General features: G+C 38.5%; 1 protein-coding gene across 1 annotated transcript in view; it reads right to left on the bottom strand.

Moving 5' to 3' along the window:
• The window catches only part of WDFY4 (WDFY family member 4), a 132534-nt gene that overhangs the window by 60561 nt on the left and 50626 nt on the right, over positions 1-21347 (bottom strand). Inside the window, exons 36-40 of the mRNA XM_030453090.1 lie at positions 21089-21327; positions 18497-18606; positions 17332-17523; positions 16691-16824; positions 769-846 (exon numbers count right to left, since the gene is read on the bottom strand). Coding sequence (XP_030308950.1) covers positions 769-846; positions 16691-16824; positions 17332-17523; positions 18497-18606; positions 21089-21327 — 753 coding nt within the window. The remainder of the gene's footprint in view (positions 1-768; positions 847-16690; positions 16825-17331; positions 17524-18496; positions 18607-21088; positions 21328-21347) is intronic.

Raw genomic sequence — 21347 nt, 5'->3', positions numbered from 1 at the left:
AAACCCAGCAAACAGAGGCCCTGCTGACCTCTGAAAATGTTCTGTTGGAGATGCTACTAGTCAAACAAAATACAGAAACAACAACAAGCATGTCACAGACTCCAGCCTCCTTGAACATGGAATCGTTCACTAGGTCTACAAATAAAATTTGTGAGTCAGGAGAAGAGGATCACAGGGGTTTTATTCACTCTATCTTTTCCTGGCAAATATTTGTCTCAAATGGTAACAACCATACTCACTGAAAATGCAACCTAAAAGTCTCAGTCAGAAATGTACTGTGCTCCCTCCGAGTATGGCATGAATTTAATTATTTCTGTTCAGGAGGTGTCTGCGGGGAGTTGGGAGGCATTAAAGTATCCATTGAAAGGAGATAAGAGGTGAATATTTAAAAGAACTAACAGCCTGTTACTTTCTTGTGGCCAATCCTTAAACAGAAAGAGATCTGTGAGATTTTACTGGCTGTGAACTTGAGACTTCTTAAAAAGTTTTACTGAATGATAAGGAAAAAGGTCAAAGTCCTCACTTTAATTTCTGCCACCATGAGAGTGGAATAATTAATTTAAACAAAATAAATAAAGTGAGGATCTGCAATCTGACCGGTAAGTGATGCCATGTCACCCTGATGTCAGGAATGAAATATTGACTCATTAGCTCTGTATTTCATTAGGCATACTACTCCTCTCACTTCCAAAATGCTCGTCTTGTTAGGGCAGTCCAAGAGAATCCTTTCAGCAAGGAAAGAGGTTAAACAATATTCTTGTTTTTTACCTGTATGTGGTTCTTGTACAGAGATGCATACAGCTCCTGCCCACTTCTTCGGTACTGTTCCATACATGACACAAATCCCTGGAAGAAACATCAGAACACATGACACCAAGGTGCTGCAGGTGTAAACTCTGTGAGGGATAGAAGCAGGAATCAGTTGCTCCTTCTTATACAAGAATGATTTGGGAATATGATCTGTGTCTGCAAGTCCAACATCCCTCCAGACTGTATAATGATGAAGTAATCATCTGAGGGCAAGGTGCACACTTACACCAAGAAGATAAACAGATTCATGATATTAACAAGGGTCATTAATGGAACTGCTCAGAAAGAGAAAGCAAACAGCAAACACAGTTTAAAGCTCCTGTTTCTGAAGCTGAATTAGTTAGTACTACAAGTGACATAAAAGACAATTGTCATATTATAGAGACTTTGAGGAAGGGATCCATAACTATACACCTGCTTCTTGCTGTCATGGAATAATTGCAATAATTACTAGAATTGATTTAGATTATATTTGCATATAAGGTACAGCATTTGAAGCAGGTGGAATGTGGCTAGTGTACCATGAGTACCTCAGATGTTGCCACTACCAGGGGTACTCAGTGTTTTAACTCCAAATGAAATTTCTTGGAGTGAAGTGGAGATTCTGTGGCCATGCTCTGTGGCAGTAATACCAAGTAAATTTTTGATACTGCAGGCCAACAACCTGCCACCCTTTGACAAAATACTGTCCTCAAGGTGAACTTTGCTCATTATAATACAACACACCTCCATCCATAAAGCTATCCACCTCCCACGTGCAACCACATCAATTCAGAGTTCAGAGACTGAACTCTGAATTTTCTCTAGACTATACCTTTAAATGTGAAGTGAGAGAAGATTGCACCAATCATAATAAAGATATTCTTGACTAGAGTCATTCAAGCTCCACCTGTCAGGTAAAATATTACAAAAACAGCCAAAAGGTGAAAGAATGTCAAGGTAGATACCATCTCAGGGATACTCCTGACTTCTAGGACCAGTCAAGAGGCTCAGCCTCTCTTCTCCCCATTGGGGTTGTAATTGGGTAAGATTTGATCATTCGACTGGATCAGGTGTTTCCTTGGGAATTATATGAATATCTGTAGAGTCTCTTGAATAGTGTAAATCTCTACAAGATCACTCTCATGTGTGGTTTTGGCATGATAGTGGCCAAAATCTTATATTTTGGTCAGGTTGGCCCCACCAGGAAATCTCTATAGAGTCACTTACTTTCTTTGTGGGCTTTTTGGCAATGCTGTATCTACTCATAACATATCATCCTCACTGCAATCACACAGCACCTGCAGGATGGGCAAGGGATCAGACCCAGCCAGCACGGGTTTAGGAAGGGCAGGTCCTGTCTGACCAACCTGATCTCCTTTTATGATCAGGTGACCTGACTGGTGGATGAGGGGAAGGCTGTGGATGTGGTCTACCTGGACTTCAGCAAGGCCTTTGACACCGTCTCCCACAGCATCCTCCTGAAAAAACTATCAGCCCGCGGCTTAGACAGGAGCACCCTGTGCTGGGTTAGGAACTGGCTGGAGGGCCGGGCCCAGAGAGTGGTGCTGAATGGGGCTGCATCCAGTTGGCAGCCGGTCACTAGTGGTGTCCCCCAGGGATCAAGTGTTGGGCCCAGTTCTGTTCAGAATCTTCATTGATGATTTAGATGAGGGGATTGAGTCCATCATCAGCAAATTCGCAGATGACACTAAGCTGGGGGGGAGTGTGGATCAGCTGGAAGGCAGGAGGGCTCTGCAGAGGGACCTGGACAGACTGGAGAGTTGGGCTGATTCCAATGGGATGAGGTTTAACATGGCCAAGTGCCGGGTCCTGCACTTTGGCCACAACAACCCCATGCAGCGCTACAGGCTGGGGACAAAGTGGCTGGAGAGCAGCCAGGCAGAAAGGGACCTGGGAGTCTGGATTGACAGGAAGCTGAACATGAGCCAGCAGTGTGCCCAGGTGGCCAAGAAGGCCAATGGCATCCTGGCCTGTATCCGGAACAGCATTGCCAGCAGGTCCAAGGAAGTGATTCTGCCCCTGTACTCAGCCCTGGTGAGGCCACACCTCAAGTCCTGTGTCCAGTTCTGGGCCCCCCAGTTCAGGAAGAATATCAAGGTCCTGGAGCAGGTCCAAAGGAGGGCAACCAGGCTGGTGAAGGGACTCGAGCACAGACCCTATGAGGAGAGGCTGAGAGAGCTGGGGTTGTTCAGCCTAAAGAAGAGGCGGCTCAGGGGAGACCTCATCACTCTCTACAACTACCTGAAAGGAGGTTGTAACCGGGTGGACGTTGGTCTCTTTTGCCAGACGACTTTCAACAAGACAAGAGGGCATGGTCTAAATTGTGCCAGGGGAAATTTAGGTTAGATACTAGAAAGAATTTCTTTACAGAGAGGGTGATCAGACATTGGAATGGGCTGCCCACTGAAGTAGTGGATTCTCCATCCCTGGAGATATTGAAAAAGAGACTGGATGTGGCACTCAGTGCCATAGTCTAGCAACCGCAACGGTGGTTCAAGGGTTGGACTTGATGATCTCTGAGGTCCCTTCCAACCCAGCCAATTCTATGATTCTATGATTCTATGATTCTATGATTTTGCATGTGCTATGAAGACAGTAAATTTATCACTGGAAATCCACAGAATTTGTATCCTGTTGCTTTAATAAATCACATTATTCATTAACCTGGTGGTAAGAAACCTTATTAAGCATGACTGAACTCTCATGTGTGGCTGTGCTATTTCCTATTAAACACAACTGCACAGGTAGCATGGTGTTAGTAGTGCATCCAGACCCTTGTTTTCTGGCTTACTAAAGATAAATTCACCATCACTCAGAATCTAAGCCCAGCATCCCCCAGATCCTCTAATATCTGAGGATTAGCTGGATTGCAGGGGATTTATTTTCTGCCAAATTTCTTAACTTTCTTCAATTGCAAAAGCTGTATAAAAAGTTCATAGAAATGAATAGTCTATGTCCCCTTTTTGGAGACAGACATCCATTTATTTGTAAAAGGTTTTTTAAGATTTAGAAGCCTAAGTCCTCTGGAAGCAAGTGACTTGGAGTATGAATACACTATTTAATAGGACAGTGAAGCAGAGATGTTCAAGCTAGTGCTAGAACTGGAAACTTTTAGAGCTTTACTAGCACAAGAAGACACCTGTAATAACTGCCTCTGCTTCAGTACATAGTGAAGAATGTCCTAAATCCCAGTGCTACTCATATATTTCTGGAAATGCATGTTTTTCAAAGCAGTCTGACAGGACTTCCAGGCCCCAGTATTTCTTTCAGAATGCACTAGACTCACAGAACAGTGAACCCACACTGACAGTCACACATTTCATCTGCCATTTATTGGAATGAGCTTGTCAAGCTAAGGGTGTCTCTGTAAATACAAGATTTATGAACTCCTGTCAAGAGACTATGCCCCACTCTGTAAGCAGACTGTTATGTGATACTCAGCAAGATATGCAATTGCCCTAAGCCTCTACATCTCCAACCATAAAAAAGAGACTATCATAATAATCCCAGTGTTATGCAGGATAAGATCATGAACAATGGTCCAGTGTGGTGGAATCCTTCAGTTCAGGGAGTAGTGAAATGAAAGGGGTTTCATTCACTTCTTACTTGCTCCACAATAACCAACAGATTTGGGGTTGCAAAGTTTAAATATCCAAGCCAACAGAACACAAATCAGCCCTTTACAGAACACAAATATCAAACTTTCTATCTGAGCCTCCCTTTGGAAAATATCAGCAGAAACATTATTAAACCAAATTGAATCCCTCAGGTGCCAAAACAGCATCATATAAATAACAAAATACAAACTAGAATATACATTATCATACTAATTTCTCAACTTCACCTGTTAAACCTTAATCAAAGACAAGTTTCCATTTTCAAGAATGCTAGTTTTATCCCCTCCTGGCCTTTGTCCTAGATATCTATGAAATTCTGAGTCCCAAAGAGACTTGAAATGTTTGTTCTCATTACATTTTTTTTGCCTGATCAGAGACACAAAGCACAATGATGGGCTACATATATACCTGAAACACTGCTGAGTAACCCAGTGGCTTGTTTTATCTTATTGCACAAAGACAACTGATGAACCAGCACAGGACTCTGCTTTAACAGGCTTGTCCAACACTCACCAGATTGTTCCACAGGCCTGTATCTCAGATCTCTTTATGCAAACAAAAAGACAGATATTCCATCTTTTTGCTCAACAAAAAGTGGCTACTGGAAGGAGTTCACTATCATAGCCTTCTTAACTGACAGTCACAGGTAAAAATTCTCCTGTTTAACAACATATTTCCTGGAAAAAGATTCTACCTTTCCTATTACAATTACATGATACCATGTCTGATATTCTTGGCATGCTTGCTTTTAAAATTTTCCAAACAAAAACTCTCTGAAAGAGCAATTTTAATTTTTTTTTATTTCCTGAAGTCAATGGTACAGTAAATTGAGACTTGTCTCAGGCTGATGCTCCTAACTACTACTGAAAGAATCCCAAAAGTCAGAGAATCCAAACAAACCATAAATACCTACTCCATTTACCAGCTGCATACATAGGAAAGATGCAGGCTTACTTGAACATGATTTTGAAACCAAAATAAGATTATTTGCACTTCCCAGGAACTTAAGAAGGATAAGCCGAAGTCAAGAAATGAAAAAATTAAAAACCATAAAGGAACTAGAGTCTGAATCACAGAGTAGCAGAAGTATCTGTTCCTTTGATAGATTCCTAGTAATTAGTGGTGGGAGATAAGGCAGATGATGTTCAGGGATTATACAGGAGATGCTGAAGCACACCCAGTGCCAGGCAAACAAGGTTCCCCGAGAAAGGTGAAATTGTTGTGAGTCACACCACGAGGCTAAACAGGCTGCAGAAGTCCCAGCCTCTCACTACCTAAAGACATGGATCAGATGGGTAACTCTTAGATGCACAGACTCTGTGTCATGCTGGCAGTGATTCCTCCCAGCAAACTGCCTGGCTGCTGCTTGCACTGGGCTATAATTAAGTTAACACACAAGGTCTATGTGATGTGCTTATTACTGCTGGCTGCCAGCCAGGTCTGTACCCCTGCTGAGAAGTCACATTTATTGGTGTTTCCCTGCAGGAAGCTCTTGTTTTACACTGATGAAAGTCATTAAATTTTTGTTTGTTTAAAGCATCATTAAACCTGTAATCACAGTTGTGGCCTCACAAAACTATTCCATAATTCATATAAAACTCTCATAGAAGTCTGACCTAGAAAGTGTTCGTATCTCTCTGATGTTGAGCTGGGATCAGTACAGAAGAACCGAGATCCCAGCTCTAAGTGGACATAGGGCAAAAGCCATTCAAAATTCCAATTCCTTCAAGCACTAACAACCGTTTCATATACCCACAGGCTATTTAAGCCAAGTCAGTGCTCTACTGGCAGCTGTTTCAAAGTTGTTCATAGTCTATATTTTACCTGTGGTTGCTGATAAGACCCCTAAGGTTAAAGCTTACACTGCAAAGATTCTCACTGACCCAGCTCCTTGCCTTTGAAACATGAAGAGAAGCAGGGTTGCCATGTCTGGTGAAGACTAACCCCTTTGGTTTCTAAAAGATCTATAGCTAGACATCTTCAACATGCCCATGATGATCAAATGAAACGAATAGCTAACAAAATTGGAGGTCACAGTGACTGGAAAACCACCACCCACAAAGCAACAAACAAAAACAAAACCTGGAAAACATTCCAATAGACACGGACAACATAGGCCAAGCTATTCTGTTTTTATGAAGTTTTCAGTCACAACTATTACATTGTGATCATTAATAAATAACTCGTGCAAATAAGTTTCTAACAAATAAAGAGTTTCCATTAAAAATTGTAGGCGATTATCCTTTAAAATGGCATATCCTTATGGAAGAGATTATTCAATAATGCCAGTAAACTATTCATCTTGAACAAAATCAATATGCCAGCTTTGGAAATTGTTAATATTGTGTAACATAAGATTTGAATTCATAAACAGAAAAGCTGGTGTAAGTACAAGAAATATGACCTGCACCTTATGGAAGAGCAGACTAAAGGGTCATATTGTCCACCTTGGCCTAAAATTTTGAATAAAATGTTAACTTTTTTATACAGACTTCTCTATTTTGCAGCCTTAGACATCTGCATTCGAAGTAGAATTAGTCATTTTGCTGCCTCAGATTCACCAACTAGCATTTAGAGCTTGAAAAAGTGATGGAATTTACAATCTATTTCAATAATGATAATAAACAAAACCAAAAACCAAAACCAAAAAAACCCTCACAGGATAAAAAAGTGTTTTTCCTCTTGCAAATAAAAGAGAAAATTATTAGTGCTGGGGAAAGATAAAACTAGCAAGGAGGAAAGCACTGCCAAAGAGAAATTAGCATGCCAAAAAAACCTAGGGAGTGGATTTTCTATCCTTTTTTTTTTTTTTACCACAGCAATTGAAAGTTTGCTTGAAGTGGTCAAAATGCATGTTTGAAATGGTCAACAAAAAGGCTAAGGTGTGACTTCTAAGGTAACAGTACTCTACTGAGTTCTGGAATGTTTCAAGTCTGACCTTAATTTCTTCTGTGTGTATATATATGTATAAATATATAATATAGATCTTTTATAAATATATATATCACTTGACACTCCTGCACCCTATTAATATTCAGGCTTATTGTAATAAACTCATATGCCACAGTTCTCTCCTAAAGAAACAGTGTCATTGAAATGCTGCACTTTGAGGATTTCTGTGGAGAACTGAAGGCTATGTGCTGTATTTTAGAACAAATATGCACAAAAAAAAAGTGCCAAAACTAAGATGAGTGATAGGAACATCCCACCATTAATGATTAGTTACAGGGGAGGGGAGGTTGGTGATGTGGCAAACCCAACCAAAAATAATTTGAAACAGCCTGATAATCCCAAAGGGAAGCTGAATGTGGTGACAGCATGCAGTAGAGGGAAGGGGAAGCAAATTGCTGAACCAATTTGGAAATCCTTTCTATTCTTACATTCCCAGTGCCAGATTCTATTCTAGTATAGCTGGTTTACAAGGTATCACATCTTATATCACAGGAAGAGTCCACATACCTTATTCCTCTAACCCAAACTTTCACAATTTTGCATGGAATCTTTTTTGGTCTAATTACAGCTATTCAAGTAATCCCTAGGTTTTATAGCAAGCATGCCCTGGGCATAGAAAGGCAGAACAGCAGCTAAAAAGATTGTAGGGACACAACAAACTGTATGTGAATTGCATATGTGAAAGTGGCAAAAAGTTTGTGCATGGCAGAAACAGATGTGATGTACCTGAGGCAAGAAATCACTGTTTTAAGACATGTTTAGGCATATAATTCACAACCTTTATATACAGGTTGAGAGGCAGATTTGCCTTTAATAGAAGCAGTTAAGACACAAATGTGCAGATAATACATATGCAGCACGTAGACCTTAAAAGTGAAAATTAGACATGGTTAAAACCTCTGTAGGTGATGACTGCAAAAGACTGAAACAGGAAATTGGCATCATTAGAATGAGAAAAATTATACACTGGTGTGATGCACTCTTTCCACCATGAATAAAAAAAAAAAGCTTTTTTTTTTTTTTTTTAAATTGAATTAAGAAAATGCTATTTTATAAAAATCAATTTTTTTCAGTTTACTTAAGGATATATTGCCCAGCAGCTCAGTCTTAAAAGGCATCAATACATGGTGCAGCGTTGCTACTTGCAGCAGCCTCATGTCCCATCTCTGTTCTCTGGACTGCATTCCCTGATCAGTGAGGTGCTCTTGTCATTGACGATGTGACCTAGTCAGGAAGGAGCACTTTCTTACAAAATCAATTGATTTTTACAATCACCATCAAAAGTGAAAATCTGAATAGAAATTTCCTAAGCCATTATGACTTAAAGAGCTACAAATCCAGACTATTAATAGTTTTGAGCCTAAACTCTTCTGATGTGTGAAATCATCTTGTATTCCCTTCAATTCTCATGCCTCTCCTTTTTCCACACATCTAGTGAGATGATAAACACAATTAAAGGCCAATAGTTCCAGTACTTTCCTGCTAAATCAGCACAAATAAATCAAACCCTTCTTCATCAGTCTCACAAGCAGAGGATTGTATTACAGCTAATATGCCAATTTTATTAAAGAGAAAAAAATATTGTTATATTAAATGACTAGAGCTGGGTGATGTCTCCAATTAATCAGCCCTCTTGTATTCAGATACCAGGACAAAGTTCATGACATCTCCAAGTTTACTACTGCTACTTAACCCAACAGAGCGAATCAGCGACAAGTTACACTGCTACCCTCTGCAAACATTAAGCCACCCATCTTGTGACTACACTACTTTTCAAGTAGTCTATGCACTAGGAAGCAAGAAGGCTCATTTGATAAGAGAAGAATTTGTTTCCCTAGTCAGCAGGTAACAGGCATGAAGCTAAGGCAGATAATGTTTTCCTTAGCAGATTGAAGAGTAGTTTCTCCTAGTCCTTCATCTACGCTCTCCACACTGAGGACTGTTTGCAGGCTCTTTTGAATGACAAAATTGTTATTACCATGTAGATTTTATTGTTGCTTTGCCAAAATTCATTTAGTTTTTCAACAGATTGTAGTTCCAGCAGTTAAGTGTTGCATGGAAGCTTCATGCCTCAACCCACTAGGAGGTTAATGCACTGTGCCAACTGCTACTAAGGATCATGGATGGATTCCTGGCATCACCAGTTGGTTGGGGAATAGCAGACAATGAGAAAAACCTCTGTATTTCAGTGCATCATAAATGTACCCACACACGGGGTGGGTTTCAAGAGGATAAAACCAAAGTATGGTGTACATGTGATGAGACTTCCACATTGTATTTAACAACTAAACTTAGGCGATACAGAAGCAGCTCTACTTTTATAGCAACTACACCTATATAGGTATCTATCTGTGCACACAAACAGGTGTCAACTCCTTTGACAGGTGATGCTACTAAAGAGATGAAATCCTGTCAGAACAAATAACTTGTCTCCTAATAGCAAAGAAATACTATGGGAGGTGAAACATGCTGGTTCTTTAATTCTCTCTAAAAATTACATCCATGACTTTGGGATAATTCACCTGACTTCCTGAGGGGCTGGGTTCCATCCTCCTACATCCCCTTTTCGCCTCTACTGAAAGATGAAGGTCAGACTTTGGAATTATGAAAAATAGCAATGAGATGTCTTCTTGTCTTCACTCATCATCTCCCTATTTCTAATTAACATGATGATTTGCTATGAAGTCCTAAAGATGTATGTAACTTAGAGCTTTTTTACATAGTATTTCAATGCATTTATCTGAAACCCTCTTGCATGTCATTTACTAATTACATTTGAATTATGGCTTTTATTTAAGAAAAATGTGCATTTTTAATCCTTTAGCTCATGGAAGAACTATGTAAAAATTAGTGCCTGCTTAGATCTCAGAGTACAGAATACAAAAAATATCTCTTCCCCAACTTTTAATACTATCAATTTTCCTAAAATGGCACATATTTAAAGGTGAGAAGATTAATTCTGGAGGTTTTTAACACCTGTAGAACAAGCCGGGGCTCTACAGGCAGTTCTGCAGTAGAATACACGAATGGAACACAGGCACAACTAGGCTTTATTTCTAATTTGGCCGGCAAGGATGAGAACAGTAAGAACTGAATGGACATGGACTTCAGCACAGGTATGCAACCTATACCCTTTGTATAGGAAAAACATTTAGGTTAATATTGCAGATTTCTAACACTTGACTTCCTGTTTTCTCTCCTTGCACCTAGCATCATCCAGCTCACACTCTCAGCTATTTTCAGTCTCTGATGTCCCATAGAAATTCAGACTTAGTTTTCTAGGCTCCCAGATTCCTGTGTGCTTTTTGTGCTGCATGAGATGAGACACCATACGTAAACTCATAACTTGCTGATGAGCAAATCTGGTCATAATTCTTCTTCTTACAAATATTTCTAATAATAAATAGAATAATTGAGAAAATGTAGTATTTATCTTTAAAAATAGAAAAAATATAGGCTTAAAAAATAATGAATACTGAAAAAAATATTTTCTTGTGGGAAGCTGTGGGTGACATTGATCATTCCATCCAAAGTTTTAAACAGAAAATACTTGTCTTTCCAGCTATTCAGCATAGACAAGAAAAACCTGTTTCATTGGCTACCACTTGTTTCTGTGGTTCCTCTGCAACAAAGTACACTCTTCTTTCACCCATACTAACACCATTCAACTCATTTGACATAATCTGTTTTATATGAAAATACAACTCTGAAACCAGCAGCTCTTGAATGATGAAATTTCAGAGCCAACACATTGAAATATTAAACTCCACTCACTGAAATCCTATATTTGAACCAGACACAATCTCTAGATTGAAAGGCAAAACCATAAAAAATTATGCAGAAAACAAAAGTAAACATCTTTTCATATAATGTGTAATTAAGTGAAAGGGTTTTATTGCCACAGGGCACCACTTAGTTTAAAAATATATAAAAAGTCCCTCTGAATAGTTATCCACAATTTTTTTAAAAGAAATATTATTTCCTGTATTTTATGAATTTATTTGAAAGATGAAACTTATTTAAATCAAGAAAGGAACAATTTTGATAGAACAGATTTTCTACTGTGCCTTTTGCTGCCACACACCATCTCCTCTAGCAGTTAGTACTGGATTTTTAGGGGCCAGACTATGGGGTGAGCAACCTGTGGATCTAAGTCAGCCTAATGTGGAACTAAGTTAGATCTAATTTTTTCATCATCATACAGCCTTTATACTCCAACTTCTCTGTGGAATGGTTGTCTCCAATGAATGCAGAAATTATTCCCATATATTTCAGAAGGTTCAATGATTTGTGTTACATAAAATTAGATAGCTCTGCATTTTATGTTTTCTTGGAGTTCTTATCTAACTTATTGACATGTTGAATTATTTCTTTATGATCTTGTAAACAGTCTAAAAATGATAAATGAGCATTGTGAGATATCTGCTTAAGAGGACATAAAATTTTCTTTGTTCAGAGTTAAAGAAACTTTTTCCAGCTTGCTGCAGAATACTGTAATTTAGCTTTGAGCCAGTTATTAAACAAGACAATAATATTGTAATGGAAATTGTTTAATATACATCATTAATAGCAAAGTGCCTGCTTTCACTGAAGTAAAAAAAATGTTTGCTGTGAGCAGTATTGAAATGAATATTTGATTCCAAACTTCCCTTGTGCATTTAATGACATGCTAATTTACATTTTAATTACTTCCTAAGAAATCAAAGCGTTTGTTGACGGAAGAACATAATGTCAACTTCACGGTGCACTGTTGGTGGATAGTTAATGAACTTAATTAGATAATTAGTGATGTTAATTATCCTTCTATTATGAAGATAAAGATGTTACACAAATGATGTACTTTTCAAAAGAAATATAATATTTGGGGTTTTTTTTAACTCAGCTTGAAAAGCTGTCAAAAGATCAACTTCGTGACTCGTAAGAAAAATGTTTAAGTAATAATTGTGATTGTATTTCAAATATTTCTATCTTCTCCATTTTAGCTACTGTGAACTGCTGGACTGAGCTTGTCCCTCCTTCATCTCAAATTAGCAAACTCCTTCAACCCTACTCTCCTGTTCACTACTTCACATACCTTCCCACTTTAAACAACTCTTATGCTCTGCTATTGTTTGAAAACCCAGGCTGGTTAGAATCCACCTCTATTACTGGAAGATGCTATAACAACACTGAAGAAAAGTAGCAGTCAGTGTTTGAAGGCACTATTAGTCCACTATTTAGCTCTAGGTTCAGGTGCTCTTGAGTGATAATGGCCAAGTATCTATAAATCCATGTTTGCCAGCTTGAGTTGAGTTTCTTCCTTACAGATTTCAATTCCCACTGACATAGCATTTTGACCTAGCACTTATTGCTGCAGCTGAGTTTTCTGTGTCCTGACATGAGCCTAGGAATATATTATCAGCCACGCAGTACAACAACAAAGAACAAACAGCTTGAAAAGGCTCTTTTAAAACTGCCCTCTAGAATACAGCCTCTTGCACACAGGCATCTTACCCAAGAACTTGTGAGTATGATCTGTACACATTCATTTAAAACTGACTATTTCTCCATCTTCTCCAACAAAAATGAAAAACCTGTGAAGATGGCTGCAAGAAGTGTGAAGCAAGACTGACAACCAGAAGCAAATAAAACCCCAGTGGTCTTTCCTGATGGAATCATGTGGGATGACAGCACTGCCCCAGGCAGGACTAATTCTGAATCTGTGCTGCAGCTATTACTTATACTAGGTAAGTAAGTCCTGGAACTGTACAAAACACATTAAAAAAAAAGTCAAAAACCTCCTGTTGAGAGCTGATGTAGAAATTAATATTTCCAGCATATAAGGAATTTAATCCTGTGATTCAAACTCCCACTAAACTGAATTGAAATTTTATATTTCTCAATATATATTGCAGTACAGTCACCAGAAACACTAGCTATATGTGAAACAATTAAAAAAAAAATTGCTGGCTATGAAACAAGAAAAGATTATTTTTCTTGGTATAAAAAATGGATAATTTTCAGTAACAATGCTTTTAGCTACTGGCCTAAGAGAAGCCTAGTGAATAAACACAAGAAAATTAAAAAATAAATTTCCTTTAAATCTAAAACTAAGCAAAGTCCTAAAGAATTTGTAATAACATGTGGTTTGATACTTGCCTCTGTCTTTCTCAGGCTTTAGAAGACATACTAAGTCCTAGATGATATTTGAGAGGCTGTCTGTTTTCCTCCTGGGAATCTAACTATAGAGGCAGGATTCCACTGTCAGTGTAACTTGCCCAGGAGACATTTGCTATTACTTCAACTAAGGGTGTCTGTCCTTAGCAATCTTGGGGAATTCAACCGGTTCTTGGTCATATCACTATCTTCTTGCTCAATGATAAGATGAGGATTTACAACTCACTTTCCTAAATAAGTAAATGAACTTGCAGTTTCTTTTCAGCACATGTATTAATAAGAGGAATTTGCAAAAGGACTAGAGTAGATTATGTATCTGACAGTGACTTAAGTCTCAGCCAAAATGTCTGGTTTCTGGAGCTCCTAGGTTCAGAAAGTTATCACAGAATAATAGAATGGTTTGGGTTGGAACAGACCTTAAAGATCATCCAGTTCCAGCACCCCTGCCATGGGGAGGGACACATCCCACTAGATCAGGTTGCTTAAAGCCCCATCCAACCTGGCTTCTATCCACAAAGGTAAAACATGCTGACACATGGTTATTCAGACTTTCAATAAATCACAAAATAGCAATTACCAGAGCAGATCATGTCCATTCTACTTCCAGAAATGTGACTCTTCTGCTTTCTGAATGATCACACCTTCCAGACAAAGTCCAGAGTAAAGCATGAGATAAATTAGATTCAGAAACATGTGGAAAACACAGCTGCATTTAATTGCTAATCCTGACATTTGTCACCATATAGCAGGGAACTGGATTCAGTGATGCTGGAGATCCTGAGTAAAAGTACAGCAGAAACATAGGGTGTGATATTTTGCTGGAGTCAATAGTTAGAGTTTTGCTTTTTTTTACAGACTGAGGACTGGGTCATAAAAGCACTCTTGCTATCTAATAAATGACAACAGGGAAAAAGTTGATAGTTTTGAGAGGAAGGTTTCTTTTTTGTTTGTTTTTGGGTTGGTTTTTTTGTTGTTGTTGTTGTTATTATTAGTTTTTAATCTGCAGCAAATGCTACTACTCCTTCAACCTCTTTATTTTTAGTCAATAGAGGAATCAAATCTAACCAATCTATTTCTTCTTTCTTCCAGGCAAAGCTTTGAAATCCTGGCTGAACTTGACACTTTCCTCAAATTTATTAAGTTGTGCTTAGTTAATAACAACTGGCTTTGTCCCTCTCTATGTGGTTCATATTGCTACTTTTCCTTTTATCTCAAGGTTTCAACCAGGTGCCTATTTCTGTAGGACATTGGTCCATAATCAGGAGTAGCAAAGACAGAGATCTGAAGATTTTTACCAGGTAAATACAGGCACCTGAGACACAGCAGATGATACAAAATCACAATGCAGTACTCTCCAAAGTCAACACCAGAGTGAAGTCAAAATATGAGTTAGAAGCATAAATACCCATTTACCTTTGATCTAACTTGTGCTCCTAACTTCCTGTGATGCTGAAAATCCCACCTTATACCTTGCTTGTGAAGTATACAAAGAAAGGGCTGTTGAGAAAAGTAATTAATTTCTTCCTCTTAGATTTCATATCTCTGAAAAGTGTATCAAACTTTTTCAAAGATAGGCTGGAGGGAGAAAGAGAGAGAGTGGAGAAGAACATTTGAAACCTTTTGCTTCACATCTAATTTAGATGAACAATTTATCAGAGCTGTGGAGCTGTCAGTCCTTGACATGATAAGGAATAACACCTAATGAATAATGTTTCCTCCAAACCCAGCTCCTTTAATTAGAAGCCGCTTCCTTGCAGAAGAGAAACAGAAGATGCAGAAACACCAATTTCATGCACTTGTGCCCGAATAATGTCTCCATACTGCCTTTTCCAGATGGCAACCTTTTCACTGGAGGAACTAATGATGTGGGCATATTTAGGGAAAAACCAATAACGGAGTCTTTAACCTTCAACAGCAAAAAGCATGTTGTACAAAATGTTCCTTGGGATACATTTACAAATATAAATTACATTGCCCACTGAGGTGTAATCAGCTGTAATAATCAAAATTAATTTTAAAAAATAATTAAACAGACCCCAGGGCAAATACTCAATGCTCTTGTAGTATGACATCAGTCTACATATGCACCTGGGAAGAACCAGCTCCTTTAGATTTTAAGGAATGAGAAGGATGGTGTGACATGCTGAGGAAAAGCTTTCAGCTCAGTAAGGTACTCTCTGACAACATTGCCATGGACTTCCTGACCAGGACACCTGGAAGTGAACCAGTCACCACTGAGGATAAAGCTGCTATCCCATACAGCTTGAGCAAGGAGGTTAAGACTCCCTAAACTGATGCTGTAACAGACAAGCTCTCTCCTCAAGGGGAGTAAAAAAGACCTTAATATGTTCAGCACAAGCTAAGTCCAAAGCTCTGAATATTCTCAATGCATTATTGCTCTACTTTATAGCTGGTTAATCTGGCCATAACACACATTTAAACAAGTAAGATCCAAGTGGTGCTTTTTATTTGTGTTCTTCACAAATTGTCAACAAAACCATGGAAATGGTCCTCTCAGCAAGAGGGGTTTACACATGGAAAAGATAGTCCTGCTGCAATGCTGGCCCCATCCCTGGTTTATATAAGCACTTGTTTCTTTATCTCTTGAGGCTAAACCAAAACTTGGACCATTAATGAGTAGTCTTCAACTGAGTAGAAAATGAAAGGACAGTACTATGGTAATACCTGGTCCTCTCTACTAATTCAGTGTCTGAAGGACAAGGTTTACAGAAGTGATAAAAGTCAAAATCAGCACCAAAGCCAGCATCTCCTTACCTTGTTCTGACCCAAGCAGAGCTCTGTGATCACAAACACATGCACATTGCTTAGGTTTTTCCTTTCCAGTGTAATAATTCGGCATAATGCAAAATGTAGGCATTAGTACATTGTATGTTAAGGCTGCCAACCAGCGTTCTTCAGATGATATAATCATAGAATGTCAGAGTGGAAGGGACCTCAAGGATCAACTAATGAGCATTTCTTAGGGGCAGTTTTTAGCAGTCTAGAAAATCAATCAGCTTCAATAGGTGTCTAGTTTACAATAAACTGTCAACAGACATACTCAGAAGCTTCCCAATTCCAGACAAATTCTCTAGAGCCATACTAAAGGCAGATCTGTGACAGTGACAGGAAAGCCAAAGAGCAGCAGCTACCTCAGATTTGCATGTAATTTCCTTTGTGTTTCGGCTGGGCGTCCACTTAACAGCTGAGGAGAGCCTCCAGGAACTGTGCTTGCTCGGTAGCAGGCTTGGCCCAACTTTATTTTGGAGAAGCTTCTTTTCAGATGCTGTGGGCCAGAACAGACAGAAAAAGCTTGTAAGACTTCAAGTGGAGCTGTTGGAAACACAAAGGGTTTGTATCCCCATTACACAAGATATAACAACATGGCAGAGCCTTATTGAGTTAATGTTACTTTTCAAGTCTTTTTTTAAAAGGCTCACATAAGTCTGCCATAGATAAGTTGCATTATGCAGACATGAACTTTGAATCCCTGCAGCACTACACACATCGGGATGTCCTTCTTCATCCAATTATCCTCCCTTTTAAATTCTCCTATGAGATACAATTGTCTAAGATTTCTCTTTCTTGTAGCACAGCACAATGTTACCAGCTGATTACACAAGGGCTGGGCATGACACAAAAAGCAATCAGTATTCTGCATGAGAGAAACTGAGATTATATTTTATCTTGCAGGTTATGTGCAGAGGAAGGGTATAACCAAGGAATTAGCAGGTTTCCATTTACTGCAATGTCTTTGCTTGCTACAGTAAGTGCTCCATAAAAGAACAGAGACCTATCAAGTGTTGCCAAGCTTTTATCATTATTTCTTCCCATAAAGGAGTGATCTCCGTTATCTTCACATCCCTTTCTTTGTCGTTTCCTTTAACAGAAAGATCCATCTTGTAAGTGTCCTCCAGAGCCTGCCTCCTCTGAGCAATTAGCTGCTTCCAGATGATTTCTACTCTTCTCAGAATCTCTTGATGGACTAGGAAACAAAAGAAAATACAAATGAAGAACTGCTGTGTGTGTGTGCCCGTGTGTGTGTATCAGAAATCAAGCAGCAAATAAAGGAAAAATATCTCTTTTGGAACAATATTAGTCCAGAGTAAGTGCTGGAGTCACTGGAGTTGCTCCATTTTGTCTACTACCCCCCCAGGTTCTACGCCAAATTAATTAGTCTAATACAGAAAACAGCAGGACATTTCTTTTACTGTATTTCAACTCTAGTAAAGAAACAAAGGGAAGTGACACATGATTCTAAGTGGTTTCTGTCTTGAAAAACCATGTCATCAGAATTTTTATCTTATTATCATACATAGAATGCTAAAGCACATAAATGACATATCTTTATGTTGCCAAACCTAATTAGAAACAGTGAAGTGGAGGTAACCAAGTCATGAAACCATCTGACATAGCAACAGGATGCTTGATGTACAAGGAACTGCTGTATTTCCCTGGAAATCATGCTTATTTCATAGAATCATATCCAAGCCAATATATATTAAAAAAAAAAAAAAAAAAAAAAAAAAAAAAAGAGAAACATACTGCTGTAGGGTTCATCTAACAGCCCTCACACTGAATACAGCCCATTTTTTCCCCAGTGTTTCTCTTAAAATAGCTAAGTGTTTCCTCTATATACAACAGACAGACACAAGCTCTGTAGAAGTCTTGAAAAAAGAAATAGTAGGTATCTGGGCACTGATACTGGGCACAACATGGGAAAGAGATCTCCAAGCTGATATCCATAGCTCCTGACAATGTGGAGTGTGAATGTTGAAAAAAACCCATGATGCAAACACAGGTCCTGTTTAGCACAACTTTTCTTTTTCTATGCTGTGCCTGCCTTGACCATATACAAGGAGGGAATGAAGTAGCACTTGCATAAGCTACTCTGAAAACTATTTAGGCCAAGAATTTTCCTGGTCTATAAACAAAAGGCAACATGTGCCATGAATTACCATTATCTGGACTAGGCAGGCTGCCCTTTTCCTCTTCACTAGGTGCAAGGAAAATTTGGTGATATGAAGACAGCTTAGGTTTTGCATCCATCCTAAATCCTTCTGGAGAGCTGTGACAAAAAATTAAAACAAAACCATAAACAAACCACAAAGAAACAACAAAAACAAAACAAAAAACAAACAAAACCACGAAAAAACCAAACAAACAAACAAAAAAAACCCCAAACAAAACCCAAAACCACAAGCAGGAGAGCACATGAGAAAACAGAACAAACTGAAAATAGTGAAAAAGCTCAAGCTATTTCTACACATCCACTCGTACTTAATTTTTTTGGTAGACACAAGGTATCTTTTTGGTATCTTTGGTATCTTTTTGATACCAAAAAGTTTACAGGGAATAGAAACTAAACCATTGACCGTCCGGTTTTTAGAGTCATAGAACATTCAAGATCCTATGAATCTGTTGCAAATGCCTTATTCCTGCTTTTCTCAGTGCACTTGTATCTAGAATTCATTACAATTAACTGGAATACAGGAATGTACTGATGCAGCCAGACAGCATCCAGCTTTCTTGAACCTTCCCTGAGTATCCTGATTTGCTCTGAATTTTTTCACTCAAGGTATCGCCCATTATGTAGGGAACACTGCCCTGTCCTACCCTACAGCTGAACTGCTTTGGACCAATGACTGTTTGTTCACTTTATAGAGCACTCAGCACAAAAAAAGGTGCAAATTTCAACACCATGATTCTATCATCGTGTAAAAATAATTATAATGGAAAATATCTTCATGGCCAAAAAGAGCAGTACTTCTTTGTGGGTTGATTGGAGTATGTGTCAGATAATTTACCAGTTAGTAAGACACCAGGAATTTCAGCACAGCCGTAATACTTACAAATAATGCAACTGGCTTAATTAAGGGATCTAAACAGGATCACAGGAGTGCCATCAATAAGATATAAATTATAAATAGCAACCAGTAGGAAACCACATTCTTTCAATTGCAACGAGGCACTGACAGATGGGAGAGTCCTATGTCTTGGGTAGGCAAAGGTGACATTTTTATTTCTGATTTTCTTTTAAATACCACAATTCTGATTTCCTGGATCTGCTATATTTGGCTGTGGATTACTCAAACCCTTCTGAAATTTATTTTAAAAAAATCTTTTTGCTCTTGTTTCATACAAGCAATCCTTAACCCATCTCAACAGTTTTGGCCTGAAAATTATTATCTGACTGGAATAAGAACAGTCAAGAAAAGACCTCAAGGAGTACAATTTGTTTATCATGTGAAACGGTATTAATGGCTTCAGTTCAGACCATCTAAGAAGCAAAGAAGGTTTCCACTGAAACAGCAAACACTATGGTGAATAAATATTTATAGTAACAAAATATCCCCAGTTTACCTCCCCAGTAAGTGTCCCTCCAGGACATTACCTGTAAGAATTGCTAACAGAGTGGGCAGGGATATCCCAGTCCTACTCAAGTCAATGGCAAAACTCTCAGCTTCAGTATGACCAGGATTTTGCAGCTCAGACCCAAGTAATAGTAACCACAACAGAAAGATTCATAACATCCATGAAGTTTTAAGTACGTTTTAAATGTACCCACAGAAGAATAGCTGCTACATCAGAAAAGCCATCATCCTAAACTAGCCCATGCAAATATCTCTGTTAATGGCCACCTGCATGCTTGTGGAGTGATTCTAGGCCACATCCCAAGAAGTTTTGCAGATTCTCATTTTAATGATGATCTTGGGAGCCAGCTCTACTGAAATCAGTTCAGGCTTGCTAACTGCAATTACTACTCGAAAGTGAGTAAGTTGATCTAAATGCTGGATGAGTAAACTAGATACAGACACAGATGTTTTGTTTAATAAAATGTAAGGGTTCTGCTTAGATAAACATGCAATTTTGTCTGTGTCTCTGAATTGAAACACATTGTTCAAAATTACAAATGAAAACAAAACAAAACAAAACATAGAATTAGGTGTAATGTTATGACCATCCACTGTGCATTGGTTATTACACCACAAATACATGGACTAGCCTGCCTTTGAGCAAGAGAAGTGGCAGGAAATATTCTGTTCACTAGTATTTAATTAAAAACAGCCTTCTGATTGTAGAACAGTTTATTCCTTCCACTTCTTTTTCTGAAAGACAACCCATTGCCTCTAGAATACTGAGCACATAAATAACCTTCCTCGTCTCCAAATGAAGTTACAAAAAACTGCATCAAAACATTTATGTTTCTGCTTTCTGTTTTTCTCTTTAAGTTTATAAGGTAAACCATCTTTACCCAAGTGTGTTTACTCAGACACATCAATGGATTCCAAACCAGAGCAGGTTTGCCCTGTTTAAAGCAGAGTGGTGTTTAAAACCCCAGAGCACTGAGCCCACTGGATTAAATTGGATACAATACATATATTGTATCCAAAATCCTTAGTCTTGTTGACTCCATCTCAGCCTCAGCTTCTCACAATTCCCCAAAATGCATACTGCCTATGTTTTTTGAAATCTCTCCCTCTACATCACCATCATAGGTAATAAAACAGATACGAAAACAAATGTCAAATAAAGATGAACATTTGTACCTGTTAAAATTCAGTTGGCAAAGGCAGTACATTAAGCAGACAATGAAATTATTATTTGAGTTGTAAGTTGCAAAAATAATGTCCCAGTACTCCTGCAGAACACTGAGAGTGTTCAGGACATTAAGCTTTTCCATCAGTGATTGTTGTGGTCTGGAAAGGCAGTACAGGATGGCTCTGTTTAGACAGCTGTACAGGGCACCAAGTACGACTTCTTTTTGAGAAGCAGTGCTTTCCAAGACCTGTGAAAACACAAACAGCA

This window comes from Calypte anna, chromosome 6 (assembly GCF_003957555.1).
Source record: "Calypte anna isolate BGI_N300 chromosome 6, bCalAnn1_v1.p, whole genome shotgun sequence".
In the NCBI taxonomy this organism is placed as follows: Eukaryota; Metazoa; Chordata; class Aves; order Apodiformes; family Trochilidae; genus Calypte; species Calypte anna.
This window is presented reverse-complemented; position numbering and strand designations above follow the sequence as displayed.